Consider the following 25,321-nt stretch of genomic DNA (forward strand, 5'->3'; position numbering starts at 1 on the left):
CTTATTTTGATTCTTTCTTTCTTTCTGCTGATTTTAGGCTTCATTTGTTCTTCCTTTTCAAGTTTTTTAAGATGAAGTGTTAGGTTATTTTGGGCTTTTCTTATTTTTAGAGATAGGTCTGTAATGATATGAACTTTCCTCCTATGACCACTTTTGCCGTGTCCCAAAATTTTTGATGTTGTATTATCATTACCATTCATTTCTACATATCTCTTGATCTCTCTTTTTCTTTCTTCTCTGACCCAGTTACTCTTCAGTAGCTTGTTGCTTAATTTCCATGTATTTGTGGTTCTTCCTGATTTCTTTTTGCAGTCGATCTCCAGTTTCAAAGCATTATGAGCAGAGAATATGGTTGGTCTGATTTCGACCCCCTTATATTTGTTGAAGCCATCTCTGTGTCCCTATATGTGGTCGATTCTTGAGAATGTCCCATGTGCACTAGAGAAGAATGTAGAAACAGCTATTTTGGAATGGAAAGCTCTGTAGATGTAAATTATGTCCAGTTGGTCTAATGTGTCATTTAAGGATGTTATTTCCTTATTGATTTTCTGTTTGGATGATCTGTCCATATTCAACTGTGGGTATTTAGGTTCCCTACTATTATAGTGCTTTGGTTTGTTTATCTCTTTAGTTCTGTAATTGCTTTACATATTTGGTGCTCCCTGATTGCAACATAGATATTAATAAATGTTATGTCTTCTTGGTGCATGATTCCCTTTATCGTTATCAATTATCCCTCAATATGTTTCTTTACCTTTTTAATTTTGAAATCTATTTCATCTGATATTAGTACTGCTACTCCCAATTTTTTCTGCATGCCATTTGGTTGAAATACCACTGTCTACCCTTCCACTTTGACTCTATATTTATCTTTTGAACTAAGATGTGTCTCCTGGAAGCAGCAAATGTTTTTTTTGTTTGTTTGTTTGTTTGTTTTTTTAATCCAATCTGCAATTCTGTGCCTTTTTAATTGTGAGTTCAGCCCATTTACATTTAGGGTGATTACTGAAATATGAGTTCTACTTATAGCCATTTTATCTTTTGCTTTCTGGTAGCTCGGTGTTTCCATTTCTTCTTTGTCCGTGTGTTTCTGTTTTGTTTTGGTTGGGTTTTGTGGGTTTTCCCTCTGTTTTCTTCTCGTTTTATGTTATATATTTTAGTTCTGAAACTTTGGCATATGGTTACCACTACAAATTTTTAAACGATAGTTATGTATATACAGTCGTCCATTTTCTTCTGTGTGTGCCTTATCTTCATTCTACTTTGTGAATTTGGATCTTTCAATCCTCTCCTTTTAAGTCATTGTTATCTCATTTTCTCCCTATGTATGCTGAGCATTCATTACTATCCTTTTATAGCAATTCTCTTATTATTATTATTTAAGCTTATAATGCCCTGTTCTCAGTAAGCGTTGCCCTGGTCTGCTTCTATGTGCCTGATAGTCACTCTACTCCTAATTATGTACTTTTTTGTAATTTTGTTTTAGGTGAGCTGACCCATTTCAGTATTTCCTGTAGTGCAGGCCTCGTAGTGGAGAATTCCTTCAATTTTTGTGTGTCTGGAAAGGTCTAAATTTCGCCTTTATATCTAAAGGAGAGCTTAGCTGGATATATTATTTTAGGCTGATAGTTCTTTTCATTTAATAGTTTAAATATTTGATTCCATTCCTTTCTGGCTTGTGAGGTTTGTGCTGAGAAGTCCTATGATAATCTAATGGGTTTTCTTTATAATTTTCCATTTTCTTCACCCTGGCTGCTCCAAGAGTTCTGTCTTTGTCACTGATTTTTGATAATTTTAATAAAATGTGTCTCGGTGAATGCCTTTGTTGGTTGAGATAATTGGGTTTTCTGTTGATTGTTGAATTCCAAGCTCCAGATCATTCCTTAGATTTGGGAAATTCTCATGAACTATTTGTCTGAAAATGCTTTCTAATCCTGCTCCTTTTCTTCCCCTTCGAAAATGCTCATTATTCTTATGTTTCCTCTCCTGATGGTATCAGCCTGTTCTTGAATTTCTCTTTCATTATTTTTCATTCTTCAGTTTCTCTTTTCTTCTTTCTGATTTATTTCTAATTTCTGTCTTCGATATCACTGATCCTTTCCTCCATTTGGTTGACTCTATTTCCCAAGCTTGCTTTTTCATTTTTCAACTCTTGCAGTTTGTTCTTCATCTCCAGAAATTCTATTTGGTTCTGAGGGTTTCGATCTCCTTGCTCTGCTCCTCTACGTGTTTTTTCAATTCCTAAAATTGTTGATATGACTTGTTTTGGAACTCACTGAGTTTTTTTCAGAAGTACCATCCTGAATTCTCTTTCATTTAAGTTGTGTACTTATGTCTATAAGCTTATTTTCTGGAGATTATTCTCTTTCCTTCTGAGATGCCTTGTTATCTTGGTTGTTCATGGTGTTTAACAGACTATTTCTCTGCTTGAGCATTAATGGAAATGTATTCTGCTTTTTTTCCAGAAAGATTTATTATATAAAGGTCTCTCTTTAGCCTGCTGCAAACAAGGAACTTTTATTTTGGTTTCCAGTAGGTGGCAGCTAAGCCTTTTGGATCCCTGCTTTATATAAAGCAGTAATAATGCCTTTTTATTTTATTATAGATATTTAATCAAGCTCGCTCCCCTCAGTCTCAGTCCCTTTCACTGTCAGCAACAGTTTCGGTAGTGTTGCTCAAATTCCCCTGCACATCTGTGGTGTTTGGTCTTGGAGGCTATGGGGGGGAGGGGCTCTGGGTTGGGAGTTGGGGACTGCAGCTCAGCCTCGATTTTGCAACCACAGCTGGTAAAAATCAACTGTTTTTTTTTTTCTGACATCCTGCTTCTCTGCCTTCTGCCCTGATTACGGCCCTGCTGCCAGCTGTGTGGAACTCACATCTCTCACAAGCAGGAGTGTTCAGGGATTTCACTGCACCTTCTACCCTCCCCTTCCTCCTACAGGTAGCTCCAGCAGCTACACAAAGCAGCTTCTTTTTTTATCCCAGTCCACTGCACGATACCTGGGGTTCTGACCTGTGGTAGCTCTTATGTGCAGATCCCACTCTCAGACATGCTGGTGTGCAGTTTGGGTGTCTTTTGTTGAGTTTTAGATGTTCAGCTTATTGTTGTCTCAAGGGGAGAGATTTAGGGACATCTCTCACTCCACCATATTTCTACCCTATTAAAGATTTAAAGGCAGGTTGGCCTGAATCTAATTCTCAATTCTTTCATTTTGAGTATTCCACTTAACTTTGAAGTACAATGTCTTTCTTTTTAATCAGTAAAACTGTGATTGGAATATCTCAAACATAGTGTTATAAAAAATAAATTCATTAAGAATCTATAGTAATATTCTACCACAGTGCTTAATGAGTGATAGATAATATAACAATGTTATTTAATACCTTATCATCGTCATTTTTATAACTTTTTATACTTGGGTTAAATATTTAATATTCTGTATATAGTAGTTAATTCCTAGTGAAATTATGTTCTACTCAACTAACAACTTACATTGTCCCTGTAAAGTGATGGAAAATAAAAAGTAAATTGCCACGTATTGCTATGAAGGAATTTCTGAAATGGATGGATCCAAGCAGCATTTATAGTCACAATCCTTCTGCTCCTGATGCCAGCTTTTCAGTTGCTAACATCTGTCACAGACTAGAGACTGAACAAAGTCTCTTCATGTCTTGTATGGTTCATTTCCACATATCATCTATTGTAATTCCTGCAAGTTTATATGCAGTAAACAGGACAGTCATTGCTACTTCCTTTAACAGATAACTGAAACTGAATCTGTGACTTGAATTTTGTCTAACAGCTACTTCTTGGCAAACTCAGACTTCAAAACTCATATTGGAGTTCACAGTATAGTATATTTATCACAAGACTCAAATGTAGAATGTAATAGATTTATTTATGTGAAGTATAATTAGTCATCATTTGGGGGAATAATGGGCACTTGCTATTCTAGACACAGAAAATAAAGTATCACTCTCTTAGAACACTGGATTTGGAGAACCAGAATTCTATACTGTTCAGTATTATATAAATGGGCTTATTTTGACCTACGGGTTTATGGTCTAGATCAGTGGTCCACAACCTTTTTGGCACCAGGGACTGGTGCTCCTATGAGAATCTAATGCTTGATGATCTGAGGTAGAACTGAGACAGTGATGTTAGCGCTGGGGAGCTGATGCAAATACAGATGAAGCTTTGCTTGATTGCCCACCCATCACCTCCTGCTGTGCAGCCTGGTTCCTAACAGGCCACTGTTCTGTGGCCTGGGGATTGGGAATCCCTGGTCTAGATGACTATGGAGGTAATGAAAAGTAAATTTTTTCTGTAAATAAACTCTTCAGCAATCCAGGGAAACATTTTATAAATGATGTCTTCAAGTTTGGTAAATTAAATTCTGGTGTAATGACCTGTCTGGTTTCTTGTTCTGAAATCTATCAAATCAAGCCCTAACTGTAGGCACAGACGGATCTGGCCCAGCCTGTGGATTAAATATCATTTCTTACACAAAGAAATGAAAACAACCCAGCAAATTCAGCAACATGACAATTTAGCACAATTGTACCTTTATTCTTGGTTTGTCTCTGGCCTTACACTCCAGTAAAATTACTGTGTTCCTATTTTTACTAATTCATTTCAGTCAACATTTATTGTGAACCTATTCTCTGACAAATTTTCTGCTAGGTTCTAATACCCATCCCTGAATTTCAAAACTTTCTTCTTGCTAGACCTCCATGAGTAAAGGACTCCTTCTCTTGAATCCTGGTTCCTAAAACTTTCTTTCAGAATTTACATATATACAACACTAAATGGTTCCATTTAGATATAATTGCTATTTTAGATATACTGCTAATGTAGATATAATTGCTAAGATTGCTAAATACTGCTCCATTGCTGCTGAATCTACCAATCATTCAGCATGCCTGCCTTTGTCATCAATTATTTAATATACTTGATTTTAGTGATCTATCCGAACTGTCAAATTAGCTTCCACTATATTTTTCTAATACTATGCAATCTGTTTGAATATTGTTTTATTCTCATTTTATATACTTAAGTTGACAATTTGTAAGAGCTGAGTTAGCTGAGCTAATGTGGGCTTAATAAAAATAAAATTAAGAGTAAAAAAAGAGATAATAAAGGAATACTACAAACAACTTTAAGCCACATGAATTTGAAAACTCAGATGAAATGAACCAATTCTTTAAAAAGCATAAACTACCACAACTCACCCAATATGAAATAGATAATGTGAATAGCCCTACAACTATAAAGGTAATGTAATTTAGTTAATAATTTAATTCCCAAAGAAGAAATTTCCATGCCAAGATTGTTTCACTGGATCAATCTACAAATTATTTAAAGAATTAACACCAACTACAAATCTTTTCTAGAAAACAGAGTAAGAAATACTCCCTAATTTATTTTAGAAAGCTAATATTACCCTGATACCAAAAGCAAAGACAGTACAAAAGAAGAAAAATATAAATCAATAATCCTTATGAATAAGACATAAAAATTCTTAGCTAAATATTAGTGAGTAGAACTCACCAATATTAAAAGTATAATTTTATACTATGACCAAGTAGGGTTTATCTGTGATACAAAGCTAGTTCAATACTTGAAAATCAATCAATAACCATATTAACAGACTAAATGTCACATGATCATATAAATTGATTAAGATAAAACATCTGACAAAATTTAACATTCATTCATGATAAATAAGCTAAAAAGAATAGGAATAGAGAGAACTTACTCCCCTAATAAAGAGCATCCACAAAACAACTACAGCTAACATTGTACTTGTGACAAAAGACAGGACACTTTACTCCTGAAATGAGGAACAAGGCAAGAATATCAGTTTTTCCATCTTTTTAAGCATAGTAATGGAAGTCCTAGCCAGCACATTAAGGTAGAAAAAATAAATTAAAAAATATCTGTGGGGAGGTATAATTTTCAACTGAATCCTACAGATTTTGGCAATTTTATTATGAGACTGTGGATCTTATTTGAATCTTCTGTGTTAGCAAGCCAGTTATGAGGAACTATGGGTGCTTCCTCATTACTGCCAGGTGGAGTAGAGATTGAGATTTCCCACCTGGTTTCCATTGACAAGTTGGGAGGGCCCCCACAGTACTGTTGGGCGGAAGTGGGGCCACAGACATCCCACTAGTGCGATGCTGATTGCACCCTAGCTGGGGTGTGCAGAAGGATTTCATTATTTCTCCCCACGTGACCTCCAATGATACCATTGAATGGCCTCATTAACGCTGTGTGATAGTGAAAGTCTTGACTCTACATTAGGCCTTCTCTAATACCATCCAAGTAGGGAGAGGGAGAGTAGAGGTGAAAGTCCAGGCCGCCCACATGATCTCTAGTGATGGTAGAGCTCCCCACCTGACCTTCTCTGACACCACACTGGAAGAGTGGATATGGGGATATTTGGGTGCTTTGTTACAGCTTGGTGAGAGCAGAAATCTAGGCTCCCTACTTGGTCTTTGCTGGCTGGGAGGAGCCACAGTTTACATCTGTAGTGTTTGACTAAAGGTGAAAAGTTATCATCTAAGTGTTCTGTCTTGCTAGGCTGTCCTTTTCCTGGTCCTTTGGCTAGAAAGAGCAAGCTTCTCTTCTCTTATGGCTTTCTTTTTCTGTATCTTTGATGTTTCTGGATTGCTAACTTCTTCAGCTCCATGTCTGACACATATGAAGCAAAAAGAAAACCCATGGAACTCACTGTTGTATTGTTCCTTCAGTCCTGTGGACCCTGCTCAGTCTGCTTCTACTCTCCACTATTTATAATAGTTTAATGTTTATTTTATAATTTCCAGGGATAAATGTTTTACTTAGTGGAGAGAGTATGGAAAAACATGTCTACTATATGTTCCCTTTGATCTGGATTTTACTTCTCAAAGAAATACAGGAGGATTTCTGGCACTATATTTAAACCAGCATCATTTCATGAAGAAAATCTCATATGGACTATCCAAAGCTAAGAAAAATAATGGTGGTAATAAAAAAAAAAAAAGAAAAAGAAACAAACAAACAAAAAAAAACACCTATTATTGGTGACATTACTGGAAACAGTGAAGTAGGGATTTCTAAAACTCTATCCCTTCGCTAAATCAATGATTAAGCAGACAAAATCAGTAATAATCATTTTTTTTTGAAAATTCTGAATCTACTCAAAAACTTAGAACAACCAGGGGAATACTTAATGAAAAAATAAAGCTGATAAAATTTAAGAGAATGTGATAACATTTTGACTTACCTGCCTGCCAGTCTTCACTCCCCAACTTAGCACCAGCTTTGGGGAGGGCAGTTCACATAACCATGTGGCTTTCTGGTGCCAGAGGGGGACAATAGAGACCTTGTTATCAAAATACTGTGGTTGTATATTTTGACTTCCCTGGTATCTCCCTGAAGGATGGGCCCAGGGGCTTGTTTTGCCCACCTCGGAACTTTCTCAGGACTGGAGTCACCTTTCGGACAATGTCAAAAGAATTTAAAGGCAAATGTACTAGACATAGCCAGCTGAGGCAAGGGATAAGAGATGGGGCAAACTGCAGACATACTGAAAATTCTGGGAAGAAAGAGGTTCAGGAAGAGGATACATGGGAAAATAAGGGCACTGAAATGTTCCTGTATATACCAGGGTATGTAGAAGGCCAGGTACATGCCCAGGGCTAGACACATGCTCAGAAAAGACCAGAGAAGACCCTAAGTTTTCACCTGTGGCTGACTTTTAGGCTCTGCACAAGCAGAAAAGGAAGGCTAAAGGAGAGTTATAAATAACCTTGCTAAGCAGTGAACACGTACACCAAACCAGAGTTAATTTGCAAATATCAAAAACTATTTTTATTTTTTAGCATTTAAGGAAATTTCTGTCAAAACTAGCTGACCACTTAGCTAAGAGAAGGAGAATTCATTTCTGACAAAGAATACAGTCCTGACAAAAAGAAAAAACAAATACTTTAGAAAAGTCACTAATCAAACAACCACAACCTATGACAAGCAGCAACAACAAATCCAAAAGAGGGAGGAATCTGATTTCCAGAATTATCACATTATACTATTCAAAATATCCAGTTTTCAACAAAAATATTATGGGGCATGGAAAGAAACAAGAAAGTATGGTTCATTCACAGGAAAAAGAATAAATTAATAGAAACTGCTCAAGAGTAAATCCAAACATTGGTTTTATTAGGCAAATACTTTAAATCGATTACCTTAAATATGCTCAAAGAACTAAAGAAAAACAAGGAAATTAAATCTCACCAAATAACGACTATCATATAAATAAAGAGATAAATTATTAAAAGGAACCAAACAGAAATTTTGCAGATAAAAAGTACAAAAAGTGAAATGAAAAATTCACTAGATGAATTCAACAACAGATTTGAGCAGGCAGAATAATGAAATAAACAGAAGATAGGACTATTGAGAGCACCCATTCTAAGGGGTAGGAAGAAAAAAAACAATGATGTAAAGTAAACAGAGTCTGAGGGAGCTGTGAGAGACAATCACATATACCAACATAATATAATGGTAGTCCCAGAATGACAGAAAAGATAGCAAGGGACAGAAGGAATATTCAAAGACATAATGGTCAGAAACATCCTAAATTTGATGAAAGATGAATCTACACAACTAAAAAGCTCAAGAAACTCCAAGTAGGATGAATTCAAAGAGAATTACATTGAGATATATCATAATCAAACATCAAAAGACACGGAATGTTGAAAGCAACAAGACAGAAGCTACTCACCACATACAAGGGAACTTCAATAAGACAAACAGCTGGTTTCTCATTGGAAATCACATAAGCCAGAAAGTAGTGGGATCACATACTTAAAGTGCTTAAAAAACAAAACAAACAAACAAAAAAACGGTCAACTAAGAATTATATATCTGATACAATTACCTTTCAAAAAATAAGGAGACATTAAGATATTCCCAGATAAACTGAAGAGCTGAAGGAGTTAATCATTAGTAAACTTGCTCTATAAGAAAAAAAACTAAAAAGTGATCTATAGGCTGAAATTAAAAGCTATAAACAGAAATAAAGAATAACAATAAAGGTAACTAATTAAGTAAATATACAAGCCTGCAATATTGTATTTTTGATTTGTAATTCCTCTTTACTTCTTTAAACAAATTTCAAAAAATAATAATTATGGGTCTATTTTAATGGACACACAAAATATAAGATGTAATTTATGAAAATAATATAAATAGGTAAATGAAGCTGTACAGGAGTAGAGATTTTGTGTACAATTGAGGCAAAGTAGTATTAACTGAAACTAGAGTGTTATGAAATTAAGATGTTAATTATAATCACCAGAGTGATAAATAAGAAAATAACAAAAATATACAGAAAAAGAAAGAGAAAAGAATTAAATGATATACTTTAAATGATCAATTTAACACAAAAGAAAGTAATAGTGGAGAAATTAAGGAATAAAAAAGATTTAAGATATATAGAATATAAATTACAAAGTGGCAGAAGTCCTTTCTTATCAGAAATTATTTTAAATGTAAATGGACTAAATTCTCCAATTAAAAGGCAGAAGTTTGCAAATAGATAAAAAAATATGATCTAAAACATGATCTAACTATAGGCTGTTTTCAAGAGACTCACTTTAGATTCAAAGTGAAAAACTAAAAGGATAGAAAAAAACATTCCATGCAAATAGTAACCAAAAGAGAGCTGGTGTGACTACACTAATAAATACGAAATAAATTTTAAGTCAAAAAGTTGTTACTAGAGACAAAAAAGGACATTATGCATTCATAAAAGGGTCAGTCCCTCAAGAATATATAATTATAAACTCATATATGCCTAATAGTAAAGCCCAAAATATATGAAACAAAACTTGAATGAATTAAAGAGAGAAATACACAGAAATGAAGGGAAAAATAGTTTTAGAGTAATAGTTGTAGACTTCAATATCCCACATTCTATAATGACAAGAACAATGAGGTGGAAGATCAGTAAGAAAAAAGAGGACTTTCAGAAACATGGTGGAGTGAGAGACATCCCTAGGTCTCTCCCCTTGAAAAAACAATAAGCTGATCATGTAAAACTCAACAAAAACACCCAAACTGCACACCAGTATATCTGAGCATGGGATCTGTGCATAAGAGCTACCACAGGTCAGAACCCTGGGAGTCCGGGTGATAGACTGGGAGAAACAAAGAGGCTGACTCTCGTAGCCAGAGCTCCCTGCAGGAGGAGGGGGAGAGGAGAATGTGGAGCAGGTTCCCCGACAGCCCTGCCTGGGAGAGCTGTGAGCTCCACATGGCTGGCAGCAGGACTCAGTCATCAGGGCAGAAAGCAGAGAAGTGGGGATGGCAGAGAAGCAACAGTTGATTATTACCAGCCGTGACTGAAAAAAATGAGGCTGAACCGCAGCACTCATCCCCCAACACACAGGGCCCCTCCCTTACATATCCTACAAGACAGAATACCGCAGAGTCCCAGGGAAATCTGAGCAAATACTACCGAAACTGACGCTAACAATGAGAGGAACTGAGATTAAGGGTAGCAAGAGTGATTGAATATCTATAAGAAAGAAAAGGCAGACTAGGAAAAATATGGCGTATAATAGAGGCTCTGTTCATAACTCTAGTGACCAAATCAAAGTCATGACAGAAAAGAGGAGCAAAGAGCAAGAAAAATCGCCTGGGATCTAGATGAATAAGCCATACAACTAGGGAGAAATTTAAGAAAACAAGCGGGGCGAGAACATGAGGCTGCCCGGTCCCGAGTGGCTGAATGAGACACAGCCTGTGGCAGCCATATCCATGAGAGGACTTTCATGGTAATGGATTTGCTTGCTCTGAGCAATAGTGCGGTTTGGCTGCGCAGGGGGCACCAGGGACTTACAGGAGGACACTGAGTTGTTGGACTAAGGGCTGAGGCGAGAATAGCTCTGAACAGAAGTGCTGGAATTATCTATTGTTCTTCTGTTGAGCCCTACCACCTCACAGTGTGAGGATTTAGTGCCGCGATAGCAGAGACATCATCAAACTGGATAACAGAGGTCACTCCGCCCAGAGGATGCCCTGAAACTCTACCTCCCCCAACTTGCAGCACTACCCAAGCCACATTCAGGTGTGTTCTCGGCGAGTCAGGTGCTCCTTGCTAAGCAGCACCAAGACTCACACTAGTGGCAGGTGGCCTCGGTTTCTGAGGTGGCCTTCTGAGGAAACTATAAGCACAGCATCTGAGGGTTGTTTGCTGAATCTTAACAGGTGGCCCCGGAGGGGCACAGGCTTTGACTAAAACTGGCCTGCAGCTGAACCCCTCACAGGACTGTGCCACTGGACACCTACTATACAAATTCATACTAATAAGCCCGGGAGACTTAGGAGCTTTGCTTAGTACATAGAAACAGACACAGAAAGGCAGCCAAATTGGAAGACAAAGAAGCAGAAACCATATGAGAGAACAGAACTGAGATCCAGAAATAATAGAGTCAAGCAATCTAAAAGATGCGGATTTCAAAACACTGGTTATAAAGATGCTCAATGAACTTATGGGAAGTGTAGATGAATTCACTGAAAACTTCAACAAAAAGATAAAAAATGTAAAAATGGAAATGGTAATTATAAAAGGAAACCAGTAGAAATGTAGAACACATTATCTGAAGTGAGAAACATATTAAATGCAATTAACAAAGTGAATAAAGAAGAGGATCAAAAGAATATAGAAGATGGGAAAGCAAAAGACATTCAATCAAAACGGCAAGAAAAAAGAAGCCAAGGCTATAATAATTTATGTAGTCTATGAGACACTATTAAAGGTAAAAATATCCATGTCATAGGAATACCTGAAGGAAAATGAGATTTTGAAGAGCTATTTGAATAAATCATGATGGAAAACATCCCTCATCTGGTGAAGGAAAGAGACATAAAACCATTCTTAGCTCAGAGAGATCCAAAAACCAGGAACCAAAAGAGGCCCATACCAAGACACATCATAATTAAAATGCCAAAGGTTAAATACAAAGAGAGAATCTTAAATGAAGCAAGACAAAAACAGTTACCTACAAGGTAGCACCCATAGACTGGCAGCAGATTTCTCAAAAGAAGCTATGGAGGACAGAAAGGCTTGACACAAAATATTCAAAGTGATGAAAACACAGGATCTACAACCAAGAATATTTTATCCAGCAAAGCTATCATTTAGAGTTGAAAGACAGATAAAGAGCTTCCCAGACAAAATTACACTAAAGGAATTTATCATCACCAAGCCAGTATTACAGGAAATGTTCGAGGAACTCCTTTAAGAAGAAAAAACATGTATCAAAAACAAGAATAAAGAATGGTAATAACTACATTACTATCAACGAGTACCTCAAATGGAAAAAAATTCACTGCTCCAACCAAAAGATTGAGTAGCTGAATAGATAAGAAAACAAGACCTCTACATATGCTGCCTACAAGAAATTCACTTCAGATTAAAAGACACACACAGACTGAAAGGAAGGAGATAGAGGTACTGCCTTGATGGACCCAGAGGGTATTGTGCTGAATAAAATGGGTCAGATAGAGAAAGACAAGTATCATATGATTTCACATACATAAGAAACCTAAAGAACAAAATCAACAACAACAAAAGCAGAAATAAACTCATAGATAGAGAATATTTTGAGGGATACTAGACAGGAGGTGGGTTGAGAGGGGACAAAAAAAGCAAAGGGATTAAGGGGTACAAATGAATACTTGTAGAATACACACAGAGATGTAGAGTGTAGCATGGGGAAGATGTTTACTAATGTTGTAATAAATATGTAAGGGGGAAGAGGGTTACTAGATTTAGCGTGGTGATCACTTAGCGAGTTCTGTGAAACTCTGATCACTATACTATACAACTGAAACTGATATATTATTGTATGCCAATTATAATTTTAAAAACTCATTGAATTATACAATGTAAATAAAAGCAACACATTGTCTATTATATTTCAGTAAAATTAAAAACAAAAAAAATTAAAAAACATTTAGACTTTTGCAACCAATAAAAAAAAAAAAAAGCAGACGTCAACTACAGGAAATGAAAAGAAAAACACCTTCCTTGCAACAAGTTAAAGAGAGACCATTATATAATAAATCTTCTTTCTGGAAAAAGAGCAGAACACACTTCCATTAATGCTCAGGTGGAGAAATAGTCCATTAAACACCATGAACAACCAAGGTGACAAAGCATCTCAGAAAGAAAGAGAAAAATCTCCAAAAAATAAGCTTCCAGACATAGAAATATGTTACTTAAATGACAGAGAATTCAGGATGATACTTATGAAAAAAATCAGTGAGATCCCAAAAGAAACATATCAACAATTTCAGGAATTGAAAAAAACAACTAGATGAGCACAATGAGTTCTTTAGCAGACTGAAACTTTCAAAAAGAACAGAATAGAAATTGTGGAGATAGAGAACACATTGCAAGAGCTGAAAAGTGAAACACCAATCTTGGGAAACAGAGTCGATCAAATGGAGGAAAGGATCAGTGATATTGAAGACAGAAATCTAGAAATAAATCAGAAAGAAGGAGAGAGAAACCAAAGAATGAAAAAAGAAAAAAAGAAAGAGAAATACAAGAACAAGCTGATACCATCAGGAGAGGAAACATAAGAATGGGCATTCTCGAAGGGGACGAAAAGGAGCAGAGATCAGAAAGCATTTTCAGACAAATAATTGACAAGAATTTCCCAAAGCTAAGGAATGAGCTGGAACTTGGAATTCAACAAACAACAGAACATTCAGTTATCTCAACCCAAAAAGGCCTTCACCAAAACACACTGTATTAAAATTATCAAAAATAAACGACAAAGACAGAATTCTCAGGGCACCCAGGGAAAAGAAGACAATAATCTATAAAGGAAAACTCATTAGATTATCATCGGATTTCTCAGCACAAACCTCACAAGCCAGAAAGAAGTGGAATCAAATATTCAAATTTTTAAGTGAAAGGAACTATCAGCCAAGAATAATGTATCCAGCAAAGCTCTCCTTTAAATATAGAGAAATAAAGACCTTTCCAGACATACAAAAATTGAGTGAATTCTCCAATATGAGGCCTGCACTACAGGAAATACTGAAAGGGGTCAGCTCACTTAAAATAAAATGACAAAAAAAATACATAGGAGTAAGATGACTATCAGGAAAATAAAAATAGAGCAGTGCAACCTTTACTGAGAACAGGGCATTAAAAGCTTAAACAATAAAAAGAGATGTGCTATAGCAAAAGAGTAATGAACTTCAGTATAAATAGGTACAAATTGAGACAATAATGACTGAAAAGCTGAAGATTCAAAGATCCAAATTCCCAAAGGGGAATGGAGATGAGACATGTGCAGAAGAAAATAGACAACTGTGTATATCTATCTATCTATCTATCTATCTATCTATCTATCTATCTATCTATCTATCTATCTAAAACTATCCTTTACATATTCATAATGGTAACCACACACAGAAGATTCAGAACGGAAATATATAACATAAAACAAGAAAAAACAGAGGAAAAACCCACAAAAGCCAACCAAAATAAAGAAAACAGAAACACAAGAACAAGGAAGCAATGGAAACACCGAGCTACCAGAAAGCAAAAGATAAAATGGCTATAAGAAGACCTGATATTTCAATAATCACCCTAAATGTAAATGGATTGAACTCACCAATCAAAAGGCACAGAGTTGCATATTGAATAAAAAAAAAATCCAATCATATGCTGCCTCCAGGAGACACATCTCAGTTCCAAAGACAAATAAAGATTCAAAGTGAAAGGGTAGAAAGTAATATTTCAAGCAAATGGCATTCAGAGAAAAGTGGGAGTAGCAGTCCTAATATCGGATGAAATAGACTTCAAAATAAAATAGGTAAAGAAAGATACTGAGGGACACTTCATAATGATAAAGGGAATCATGCACTAAGAAGACATAACACTTATCACTATCTATGCTCCCAATCAGGGAGCACCAAAATATGTAAAGCAATTACTACCAGAACTAAAGGGAGAAACAAACCAAAACACTATAATAGTAGGGGACCTAAATATCCACAGTCGAATATGGACAGATCATCCAAACAGAAAATCAATAAGGAAATAACATCCTTAAATGACACATTAGACCAACTGGACATAATTGACATTTACAGAGCCTTCCATTCCAAAACAGCTGCTTATACATACTTCTCTAGTGCCCATGGAACATTCTCAAGGATCAACCACATACTGGGACACAGAGATAGCCTCAACAAATATAAGAGGGTTGAAATCATACCAACCATATTCTCTGATCGTAATGCTTTGAAACTAGAGATCAACTGCAAAAAGAAATCAGTAAGAACCGCAAATGACTGGAGATGAAACAACATGCTACTGAAGAATGACTGGATCAGAGAAGAAATAAAAAGAGAGATCAAGAGATACATAGAAACAAATGATAACGATAGTATAACATATCAAAACTTTTGGGACACAGCAAAAGCAGTCATAAGAGGAAAGTTCATATCATTACAGGCCTATCTCAAAAAATAAGAATGAGCCCAAATAAACAACCTAACACTTCATCTTAAAAAACTTGAAAAGGAAGAACAAATGAAGCCTAAAATCTGCAGAAGGAAAGAAATAATCAAAACTAGAGCAGAAATAAATGAAATTGAAAACAAGAAAACAAAAGAAAAAATAAATGCAACAAAGACCTGGTTCTTTGAGAAGGTTAACAAATTTGACAAACCCCTGGCTAGACTCACTGAAGAAAAAAGAGCAAGGACACAAATAAACAAAATCAGGGATGAAAGGGAAATTACGACTGACATCGCAGAAATACAAAGGATCCTACAACAATACTATGAAAAAGTATATAACACCAAATTTAAAAACATAGAAGAAATGGACCAGTACTAAGAAAAATACAACCTTGCCAAACTGAATCAAGAAGAACTGGAAAATCTGAATAGACCGATCAACAGTATGGAAATTGAAACAATGATCAAAAACCTACCAAAATGTACAAGTCCAAGACCAGATGGCTTCACCAGTGAATTCTACCAAACATTCAAAGAATATTTAATACCTATTCTCCTCAAACTCTTCCAAAAAATTGAAGAGGAGGCAATACTTCCCAATTCATTTTATGAGGCCAATGTTACCCTGATACCAAAACCTGGTAAAGATAGCTTTAAAAAAAAACTACAGACCAATATCTTTCATGAACACAGATGCAAAAATCCTAAATAAGATACTAGCAAACCGAATACAGCAATATATTAAAAAGATTATACATCACGATCAAGTGGGCTTCATCCCGAGGCACAAGGATGGTTCAATATATGCAAATCCATTAATGTGATACACCATATAAAAAATTAAAAAATAAGAATCATATGATCATATCAATAGATGCAGAAAAAGCCTTTGACAACATATAGTATCCATTAATGATCAAAACACTTAACAAAATCAGTATAGAAGGAAAGTACCTTACCATAATAAAGACCATTATGACAAACCCTCAGCCAACATTATACTTAATGGTGAAAAACTAAAAAATCTTCCCTCTGAGATCAGGAACAAGGCAAGGCTGTCCACTAGCACCACTGTCATTCAATATAACATTGGAGGTCTTAGCGAGTGCCATCAGGCAAGACAAGAGAAAGGTATAAAAGGTATCCAAATAGAAAACGAAGAAGTCAAACTGTCCTATTTGCAGATGACGTGATTCTCTATATAGAAAACCCTAAAGACTCCAGAAGAACACTACTAGAAACAATATGCAAATATAGTAAAGTCTCTGGATAAAAATATCAACATTCAAAAATCCATAGTGTTCCTATACACTAATAATGAAGCATCAGAAAAAGAAGTGGAAAAAATAATTCTTTTTGCAATTGCAACAAAAAGAATAAAATATTTAGGAATAAATCTAATGAAACATTTGAAGGACCTATACAATCAAAACTATAAGATCCTATTAAAAGAAATTGAAGAAGATACAAAAAAATTGAAAGATATTCTGTGTTCTTGGATTGGAAGAATCAACATAGTTAAAATGACCATATTACCTAAAGCCTCATATAGATTCAATGAAATCTCCATCAGCATCTCATTGGCATTTTTTGATGAAATAGAACAAAAAATCATCAGAATTGTAGGGAAGCATAAAAGACCCCGAATTGCCAAAGCTATCCTGAGAAAAAAAGAATGAGGCTGGAGACATTACTCTTCCTGACTTCAAATTATACTACAAAGTGATAATAATCAAAACAGCATGATATTGGCAGAAAAACAGACTCATGGACCAGTGGAAGAGAATTGATAGTCCAGAAATAAACCCATGGTATATGGCCAATAATTTTTGAGAAAAAAGCCAAAAACATACGGTGGAGAAAGGAAAGCCTCTTCAACAAATGGTGCTGGAAAAACTGAAAGCCACCTCCAAAAGAATGAAAATAGATTGCTGTCTATCACCACACACCAAAATTAACTGAATATAAAACCTGAAACAATAAATTACATAATGAAAACACAGGAACTAAACTCAAGGACCTTGAACTATTTTATGAATTTGACCTCAATGGCAAGGGAAATAGAAGCTAAAATAAATGAATGGGACTACATCAAACTAAAAAGCTTCTGCACAGCAAAAGAAACCATCTACAAGGTAAAGAGATAAACATCGGAATGGAAAAATATATTTGCAAGAAATGCCTCCAATAAGGGCCTAACATCCAAAATATATAAAGAAGTCACACAATTCAATAACAACAACAAACAATCCAGTCAAAAAATGAGCAGAGGACCTGAACAGACCCTTCACTCAAGAAGAAATACAAATAGCCAACACACGTATGAAAAGAGGCTGAATATAGCTAGCTCTCAGCGAAATGCTAATCAAAACCACAATGCAATACCATCTCACACCTGTTAGAATAGCTGTTATCAACAGGACAAGTAATAAGTGTTGGAGAGAATGCAGAAAACAAGGAACCCTCATACACTGTTGGTGGTACTGCAAACTGGTACAGCCGGTATGGAAAACAGTATGGAGGTTCCTCAAAAAACTAAGAATTGATCTACCATATGATCCAGCAATCCCTCTACTGGGTATTTATCCCAAAGACTTGAAAACTCATATCCAAAAAGATATTTGTGCACCAATGTTCATAGCAGCATTATTCATAGTGGCCAGGACATGGAAGCAACCGAAATGTCCTACGATAGATGACTGGATAAAGAAGCTGTGGTACCTATATACAATGAAATGTTACTCGGTCATAAGAAGAGACGAAATATTGCCATTTGTGACAACATGCATGGACCTTGAGATAATCTTGCTAAGCAAAATAAGCCAGACAGAAAAAGTTGAAAACCACGTGATGTCACCTATATGTGGGATATAAACCTAAAAGCAAGAAGTGAACAGGACAGACAGACTCATGGACATGGACCACAGACTAGTGGTTACTAGAGGGTGGGGGAGCAGGGTGGTAGGTGGGGTAAAAGGGGTCAAATATGTGGTAACAGAAAGAAATCTAACTATGGGAGAGGAACACAATGCAATATATATATATGCTTTATTATTGAATTGTACACCTGAATCTTACTGGATTTTGTTAAACAATGTCACAAAAAATAATTAAAAATACATTTAAAAAAAGATAATAGAGGACTTGAACAATATTAATACTCACTAGACTATGAGACATTTATAGAACACTATACCTAAACACAGCAAAGCACATATTCTTCTTAAATGATTACACATCATTTGCAAAATAGATATTCTCCAGGACATAACATGTAAGGTTTTAAAACAGTCTTAATAAATTTTAAAAGTCTGAAATTCAAAGTATGTATTCTGACCACAATGGAATAAAGTTAGAAATCAATTACAATAACAAAAAGAAAAGTGGAGAATTCACAAGTGTGTGCAAATTAAGCAACACATGCTTAACCAATCAACTAATCAAAGAAGTCATATGAAATTAAAAAAGAATACTCTGGGAAGTTCTAAAGAAGGCTATTTTGCAAAAAAAATAAAAGGTATCCAAATTGGAAAGGAATAATAAGACAATCTCTATTCAGAAACAACATGATCTTACATATACAAAATCCTAAGGAATACGCTGAATAAACTATTCGAGCTAATAAACATTATGCTCTGTCTCGTACTTCATTAAGTTGTGGTGAGAACAGCAGCCTGTATTTATACTCTTTTGGAAAAGTATAATGAACAATACCAACACTTCCCATTTCTGTCTTTCCTTCTCTATGTTGGGGAAAAGGATGGGAAAGAAGAGGAAGATATAAAGAAAGATCAAGAGGAATGAAGCAACCTACATCCTGACTGGTTGTACTACTATAAATAAACTATTATTTCCCTAAGCAAGCCCTGAAACCTGAAAGGAGTGTGGTCTTGTTTTCAGATGTAGCAAGGAATGGGTGATCTGGAGAGAGTGTCATACTCCACAGTTAGGCTTGTGGAGATGATGACAGTTATATAAGGAGAGGCAAAGCAGCTGACGCCCTAGAGCTTCCTGTAAGAAAGGAAGAGACAGTCTAAGAACTTACTGAATGTTGTAGGGCACAGTACTAGGACTGAGCACCCCATACATAGTGAAGCCTTTATAGAGAGGGTTCCTGAAGTCTGGTTTCCTCTGAACCAAGAACGGCCACAGAGAATGGGTTTTCTCATAGACTCTGTTGAAAAAGAAAAAAAAGCCAAAAAATTAAAAGCAGCAAGCAAGTAATCTCAATAGTTCTGCTGAACTTGATAATCAGCCAAATTTTACTAACAAGTAACCCAACTCAAGACAGAGCAACAAGATATAATAGAAAGAAAATGAAATAAGTGGCTAATGAGCATTGATAGTATAATGAATTATCTGACTTCAATTTATCCATTTTTAAAATGAATCAGAAGTTAGACAGTTCCACACTAGAGAGCAGGAGATGCTAATAAGCCTTCTGCTGTGGAGTAGCTATGTGATCTTAGTAATAATCCTAGCTTTTTCTGGGCCTGTCTTCTCATTCATATAATATGACCCCTAAGGTCTATTATGAATGTAGGATTCTATAAATTTATCACCTTTCCATTTTTTGAAAATCTGGAATTGTTTTTAAAATTCTGGTAAGTTAACAGACAGCCTAGAGGGTGAATTTCTGGTTTTTCTATACTTCATTTTATTTCAAGCCAGCTTCTCTTCCTCCCAGAAGGTTTAAGACGGAGAAAGACAATTGGTAATTTATATCGGCAAATATTTGTGAGTTATCCTAGGTGGGCAACTAAAGACTGTGAAATTTGTATCGTAAGACTAATTCTCATGTGTTCGTTGAGACCACAGGACCTTGCTCACCAAGCAAAGTAGCCTCAAAAAGCGGGGATCCCCACTGGTCCCCAACAAGAACTCCTGTGTAATCATGCATGGGAAGGTCATTTGCACACATTGTTTCAAGAAAGAGAACAAAGAGGAGTAGCATGGGTGGTAGGACCTAAAATTGTAGTCTTGTAACTTTTCTAAACCTCAGACCATTCCAGTAAAGTCAAAGGCCCTGTATATGTCTCTCATTTGTTGTTAGTTAAAAAAAAAAATCTTGCAGAGGTAAGGTAACTAATATTTATCGAGTATTTACTATGTGTCAAACACTGTTCTGGACTCTACCTAAAATACCTCATTAAATTTTATGATATTTTATTCCCAATTTAGTAATAGGAAAACGAGATAATTAATTTGCTAAAGTTCACATTGCTAGTACAGGTAACACAGTCAAAATCTGAACCTAGGTCTGATTCTAGAACCGATGCTTTTTCTTTCATGAATGAATGATACTTCTGTTTATTTTAAGTAATCACTATTTTAATGTGTTAAATTTTTCAACTTTTGTACTTTTACATGGAGATTCAGATTTGTATGGGGAATGGGTCTAGGATATATTAGCCTCATTTTAAGAGGTGGAAAAGGAATATGGAAAATATCTTAGGTTTTAATGCCTAGACAGAATGAATGTGTCTAAAAGCATTTGGGGAGAGGGTAAGAAATGTCTGGTTGCAAAAGGAAGAGATAGAGAGGTGATTTCATCCAGGATATGTTATAGAAGGGCCTGAGAACTTGAGCTAACTGCTATTCAATCAACAGCTGTGAATGAAGAGTGGGTTGTGAGATAGCTACTTCCCTGTCTATTTCTTTATCTCTAAAACAAGAACACTGCTAACAGCAACTCTATCATGTCAACCTCAAAAAGCATTTATGCTTTGGATATTGTGGGGATATTAGAGTTTAAGTCGGGTACAAATCCAACTATCTACAGGAGCTAGGAAGATAACATTAGAAATTGGTTGAGAATAAACTATAGGGAGTGGTGAGAGCTGTGGCAAACAAACAAGAGTGAGTGCCTCATCCAAGTTAAGCATCTACTATTCAGCTCTAGTTGATTATGGCCATGAGAAAACACAGGTCCAGTGTTGCCAGAGCTTTTGATGTTTCAGAATATCTTGGCAAAACTGCTTTTCTATTTAGGACAAAGTCCTAAAATAACTATATTTTTATGTGAAATAACCTGATATTAAAATGTTGACAACTAATTCATAGTTTAAAAAATATTCCACAGACTGAACAAAGCATACCTGTTGAGCCAGGTTTATTTGGATTATGAGCTGCCATTTTGTGGTCTCTGATATGAGTGATGAAGGCCTGCAGATAATAACTACTCAGTCCTACACAGTAATTGATTCTTTACAAAGTCCTTGCACATCCATTTTTTATTGGTTCTTCATGATAGCTCCAAAATGTAGGTATTAGTATCTGTTTTACCAATTAGGAATCTGAGGTTCTGAGTAATTTCCACACAAACACTGAGTGCTTTATGCTTCAAAAGTTATTTTTACTGTTGTCATTCCTCCCCTTTCCTAAACTGCTGTCCAAAATTCAGGGTGGTGGGTACATTCCTTTTGCACTGACCCCCTCTCCCTAGTCAATATTTTCTCACAAACTGAATTTACCTTAGATCTTCCCGATCCTTCTGGCAGTTTCCAAGGAAGTTCCCAAACTGGCAAGAAAAAACATGATCATGGATCTCCAGCAGGAAGATTTCATTAAACTCAAAGGCACAAGGAAATTGTTCCATTAACTGCCAGATACAGTCTAGGAACTGAGTGAAGACAGGAGATACTTCTTTAGAGTCCCCATTGAGATGGCCACATCTGAGAGATGCAAATAAAGGTAAAGAAAGACAACAGTTAACATCAAGGATTACGCTGTTTGGAACAGGCTATAATAAGATTACCTTTGGTCTCTGTTGGCATTAGCAAATAAACACCTCATGCTAAAATGCCACCTGGAATTCAATACTTGCTAATCTCAACAGACCTATTAGCCACTGTCATCCTTCACCATCATCCAGATTGTAAACCTTTTGATCATCTATTCTAACTCCTCTTATACCCTCTCTACAATAGAACTTTCTGCAATGACAGAATGTTCCATATATCTATTGTCCAATATGGTAGTCACTAACTATTAAGCACTTAAAATGCAGCTTTTGTGATTAAGGAACCAAATTTTTAACTGTAGTACTTAATTTAAATTTAAATTTAAATAGCCACTTTTAATTCTGGGTAAGAACTAGATCTATGTTGTTTACTGTACAGTTCTTAACACAAAATAAGTATTTAATAAACATTTACTAAATGAACAAACTTCATCCTAGAATTGTTTAATGCCTCCCCCATGATGCCCTTTCTACCAACTCTTACCATTCACTGGGAACCCTATTCTACTGGAAACAAAAACAGCATCCTCAGCTTCTACATTGTATGTTTTACCTTCTGATTTAACAAAAATATGTCTCAACAAGGACACCAGTTCTCCCTAGGGCCCAAATCAAATGGAAAATGCCCACCATTCTACTCTCCAAATATCATAACCCTCAAACAGGGCAGAGGTGGGATCAGCTTTCTCTTTGTTCCTACCACTGCTTTCTATTATTTCTTTCACTCTCTTAAAACCACTTCCATTATGGGTCACATCATTTACCTTATACTAACTTGCCCTTCCTCAGTGTTGTCTCCTACCAATCTGTGAGTCACTTCTCCAAGTTTTCTGAAGATTCTGACTCCTGTCTTAAGTCATATTTGGAGTCAATGCAGATGACCTACACTGGCTTAGAGGGTTCCTTAACTAACTCAAATCCAATTATCTTCATGGATCTTTATCTCTACTCTACTATCAGTCTCCCATATCAATGACCATAAGCTGGCTCTTGAAGTTACCTAGAGGTTCGTGCTCCATTTTGAAATTTTAATCTCAATATCCTACTCTGACCACCATATATTTCCAAAGGCTGCTCATCTCACCTCCTCCAGTCCTCATCTCTGAACCTCTCAATCTGCCAGATTCCTTCCCTTTTGTACTTATCCAGCCTATACTATATGGTCTGCCCCATCAACCATTCTTTCTCCATTTTCTCTAACTTTCTGATCTTTATTGTCATTATTCTCCTTCAAAATCCAACTACAGATGAACTGAAAAAGCTATGTTCTCTGCTCACAGATCCTGACTGATGGATGCTGCTTGAGAATATTATAAAACCATGCAAACTGATGCCATTTAAAATTAAGTCTCCGGGGGTGGCTCCATAGTGTAGTGGTTAGCACATCTGCTTTACATGCAGAAGGTCCTGAGTTCGCACCTCGCGTGGAGCCACAGACCATACCCCAGGTGCACCAGGCCCCCCAGGTACACCAGGCCCCGTGTACATGCTGGTAGCATGTGGGAGGAGATGCCCCGACTTCAGAGATCCAGTTCTTAAGGGGAAACAGCAACATCCATAGGTCAGGGGTGGAAGTGTGGTGGGGGATTAAAGAGGGGAAAAAAATAAAAAATAAAATTAAGTCTCTGAATTCAGTTAGAACTTAATTGCTCTCAAATAATCTTTATGTATGTCCTTGATACTGTTTTCCCATCATCCTTACAGCAGTTACAAATTTTAAGCTATCGTCTCAAACCCCTAACTTTTTTTGAAACTGGTGTCTACAATATCACTGGAAAAGACCAAGGCCATCAAGTAAAAATAACTAACTGCTGTCTCTGACACTCACACGCTTAGTTCCTTCACTGCCTGTCTTTCTATCCAGTCTTCATGGAAGAGGTGTTCTTAGTAATAGCTCATGCTAGTCTTTTCATGTGAACTGTAGCTTTTACTTCTTTTCTCCTCAGGAGCCTTATTCTACCAAACACTCACTGTCTCAAATCTTTAATCTTATATTCTTTAATGTTCTAAAGTGTCACTAATTTCAGGTAGCCTTCTTTGTCCCAGTATGGGTTAGGTTCTTTTGTTTATGTTTACCTTTGTCTTAGCACTTATTATAATATACTGTCATTGATTTTCAGAGACCATATCTGAGTCAAAATAGTCTTCTTAAAACCAGGCATACTGTCTGGCCCAATGTTTGTTGATAAAGGAAGAATGAATAGATGGACCCAAATTGCTAGAGAGTGGCAACCAAATGAAATTAAATAGATATACACCAATGGAGGAGAATATGACCTGAATTATAATTTCTCTGAGAGTAAAACATTTTATGTGTCTTTGGTACTGGCTCAGTGTCTGATATAGTATACAGCACATTGTTAGGTATTTGGTAAATATTCATGGATTGTTCTGATAACATAGGTAAAGCCTCAGAGAGGCTGTTAGGCTCATAGCACACACTAGATGAATGCAAACCCTGGCACCACCCCTTCCTTACTAAAGAACAGAAAAAAGCATCTGTCTTTTTCCTTACAAAAGGTTAAAAGGTGCATTGTCTTATGTATTATTCTCTCTGCCTGAATGCCCTCCTCATCCCACTATTCTGTCTAGCAAACTCCTATCCATTCCCAAAAATTCATCTTTAAATGCTGCCTATTCTTGAACACCTATCCTGACTTCTTCAAGCAGATATAAGCACTTTATTCTTTGTGTCCTGTGATGCCTTGTTCTTCCCTGAAACATTTAACAACTTGAAATAATCATTTGCACACTTCGAAGGCAGAGATAGACCTTTGTAACCCTAGTACCCTAGCATAGTGTCTGGAACACTTGTTTCCTGATGAAAAGAGATTTATACCATGTTTAACTCACTGTTCCTTCATACACAGGAACATACTGGGTTTCGATAAACCTCACCTTAATGACCGCCTCCTTTAAAGTGAGGATATTTTTACCTTTGGGAGAACTTGTGGCCCATGGATATCCATTCTTTCTCTATCAGAATCTTCATTTTTATACAAAAAGAAAAGTTTGCATTAGACATCATAAAATGAATTAAC

General features: G+C 36.0%; 1 protein-coding gene across 5 annotated transcripts in view; it reads right to left on the reverse strand.

Annotated features, from left to right (window-relative positions):
* MTMR8 (myotubularin related protein 8) overlaps positions 1–25,321 on the reverse strand; it is a 144,471-nt gene that overhangs the window by 65,802 nt on the left and 53,348 nt on the right. For all 5 annotated transcript variants that reach the window (XM_023525021.1, XM_023525020.1, XM_023525022.1 and 2 more), the window contains 3 exons: positions 25,217–25,266; positions 22,012–22,212; positions 19,584–19,712 (listed from right to left, as the gene is read on the reverse strand). In XM_023525021.1, the coding sequence (XP_023380789.1) occupies positions 19,584–19,712; positions 22,012–22,212; positions 25,217–25,266 (380 nt within the window). The remainder of the gene's footprint in view (positions 1–19,583; positions 19,713–22,011; positions 22,213–25,216; positions 25,267–25,321) is intronic.

Source organism: Pteropus vampyrus, unplaced genomic scaffold (genome assembly GCF_000151845.1).
Source record: "Pteropus vampyrus isolate Shadow unplaced genomic scaffold, Pvam_2.0 Scaffold516, whole genome shotgun sequence".
Taxonomy (NCBI): domain Eukaryota; kingdom Metazoa; phylum Chordata; class Mammalia; order Chiroptera; family Pteropodidae; genus Pteropus; species Pteropus vampyrus.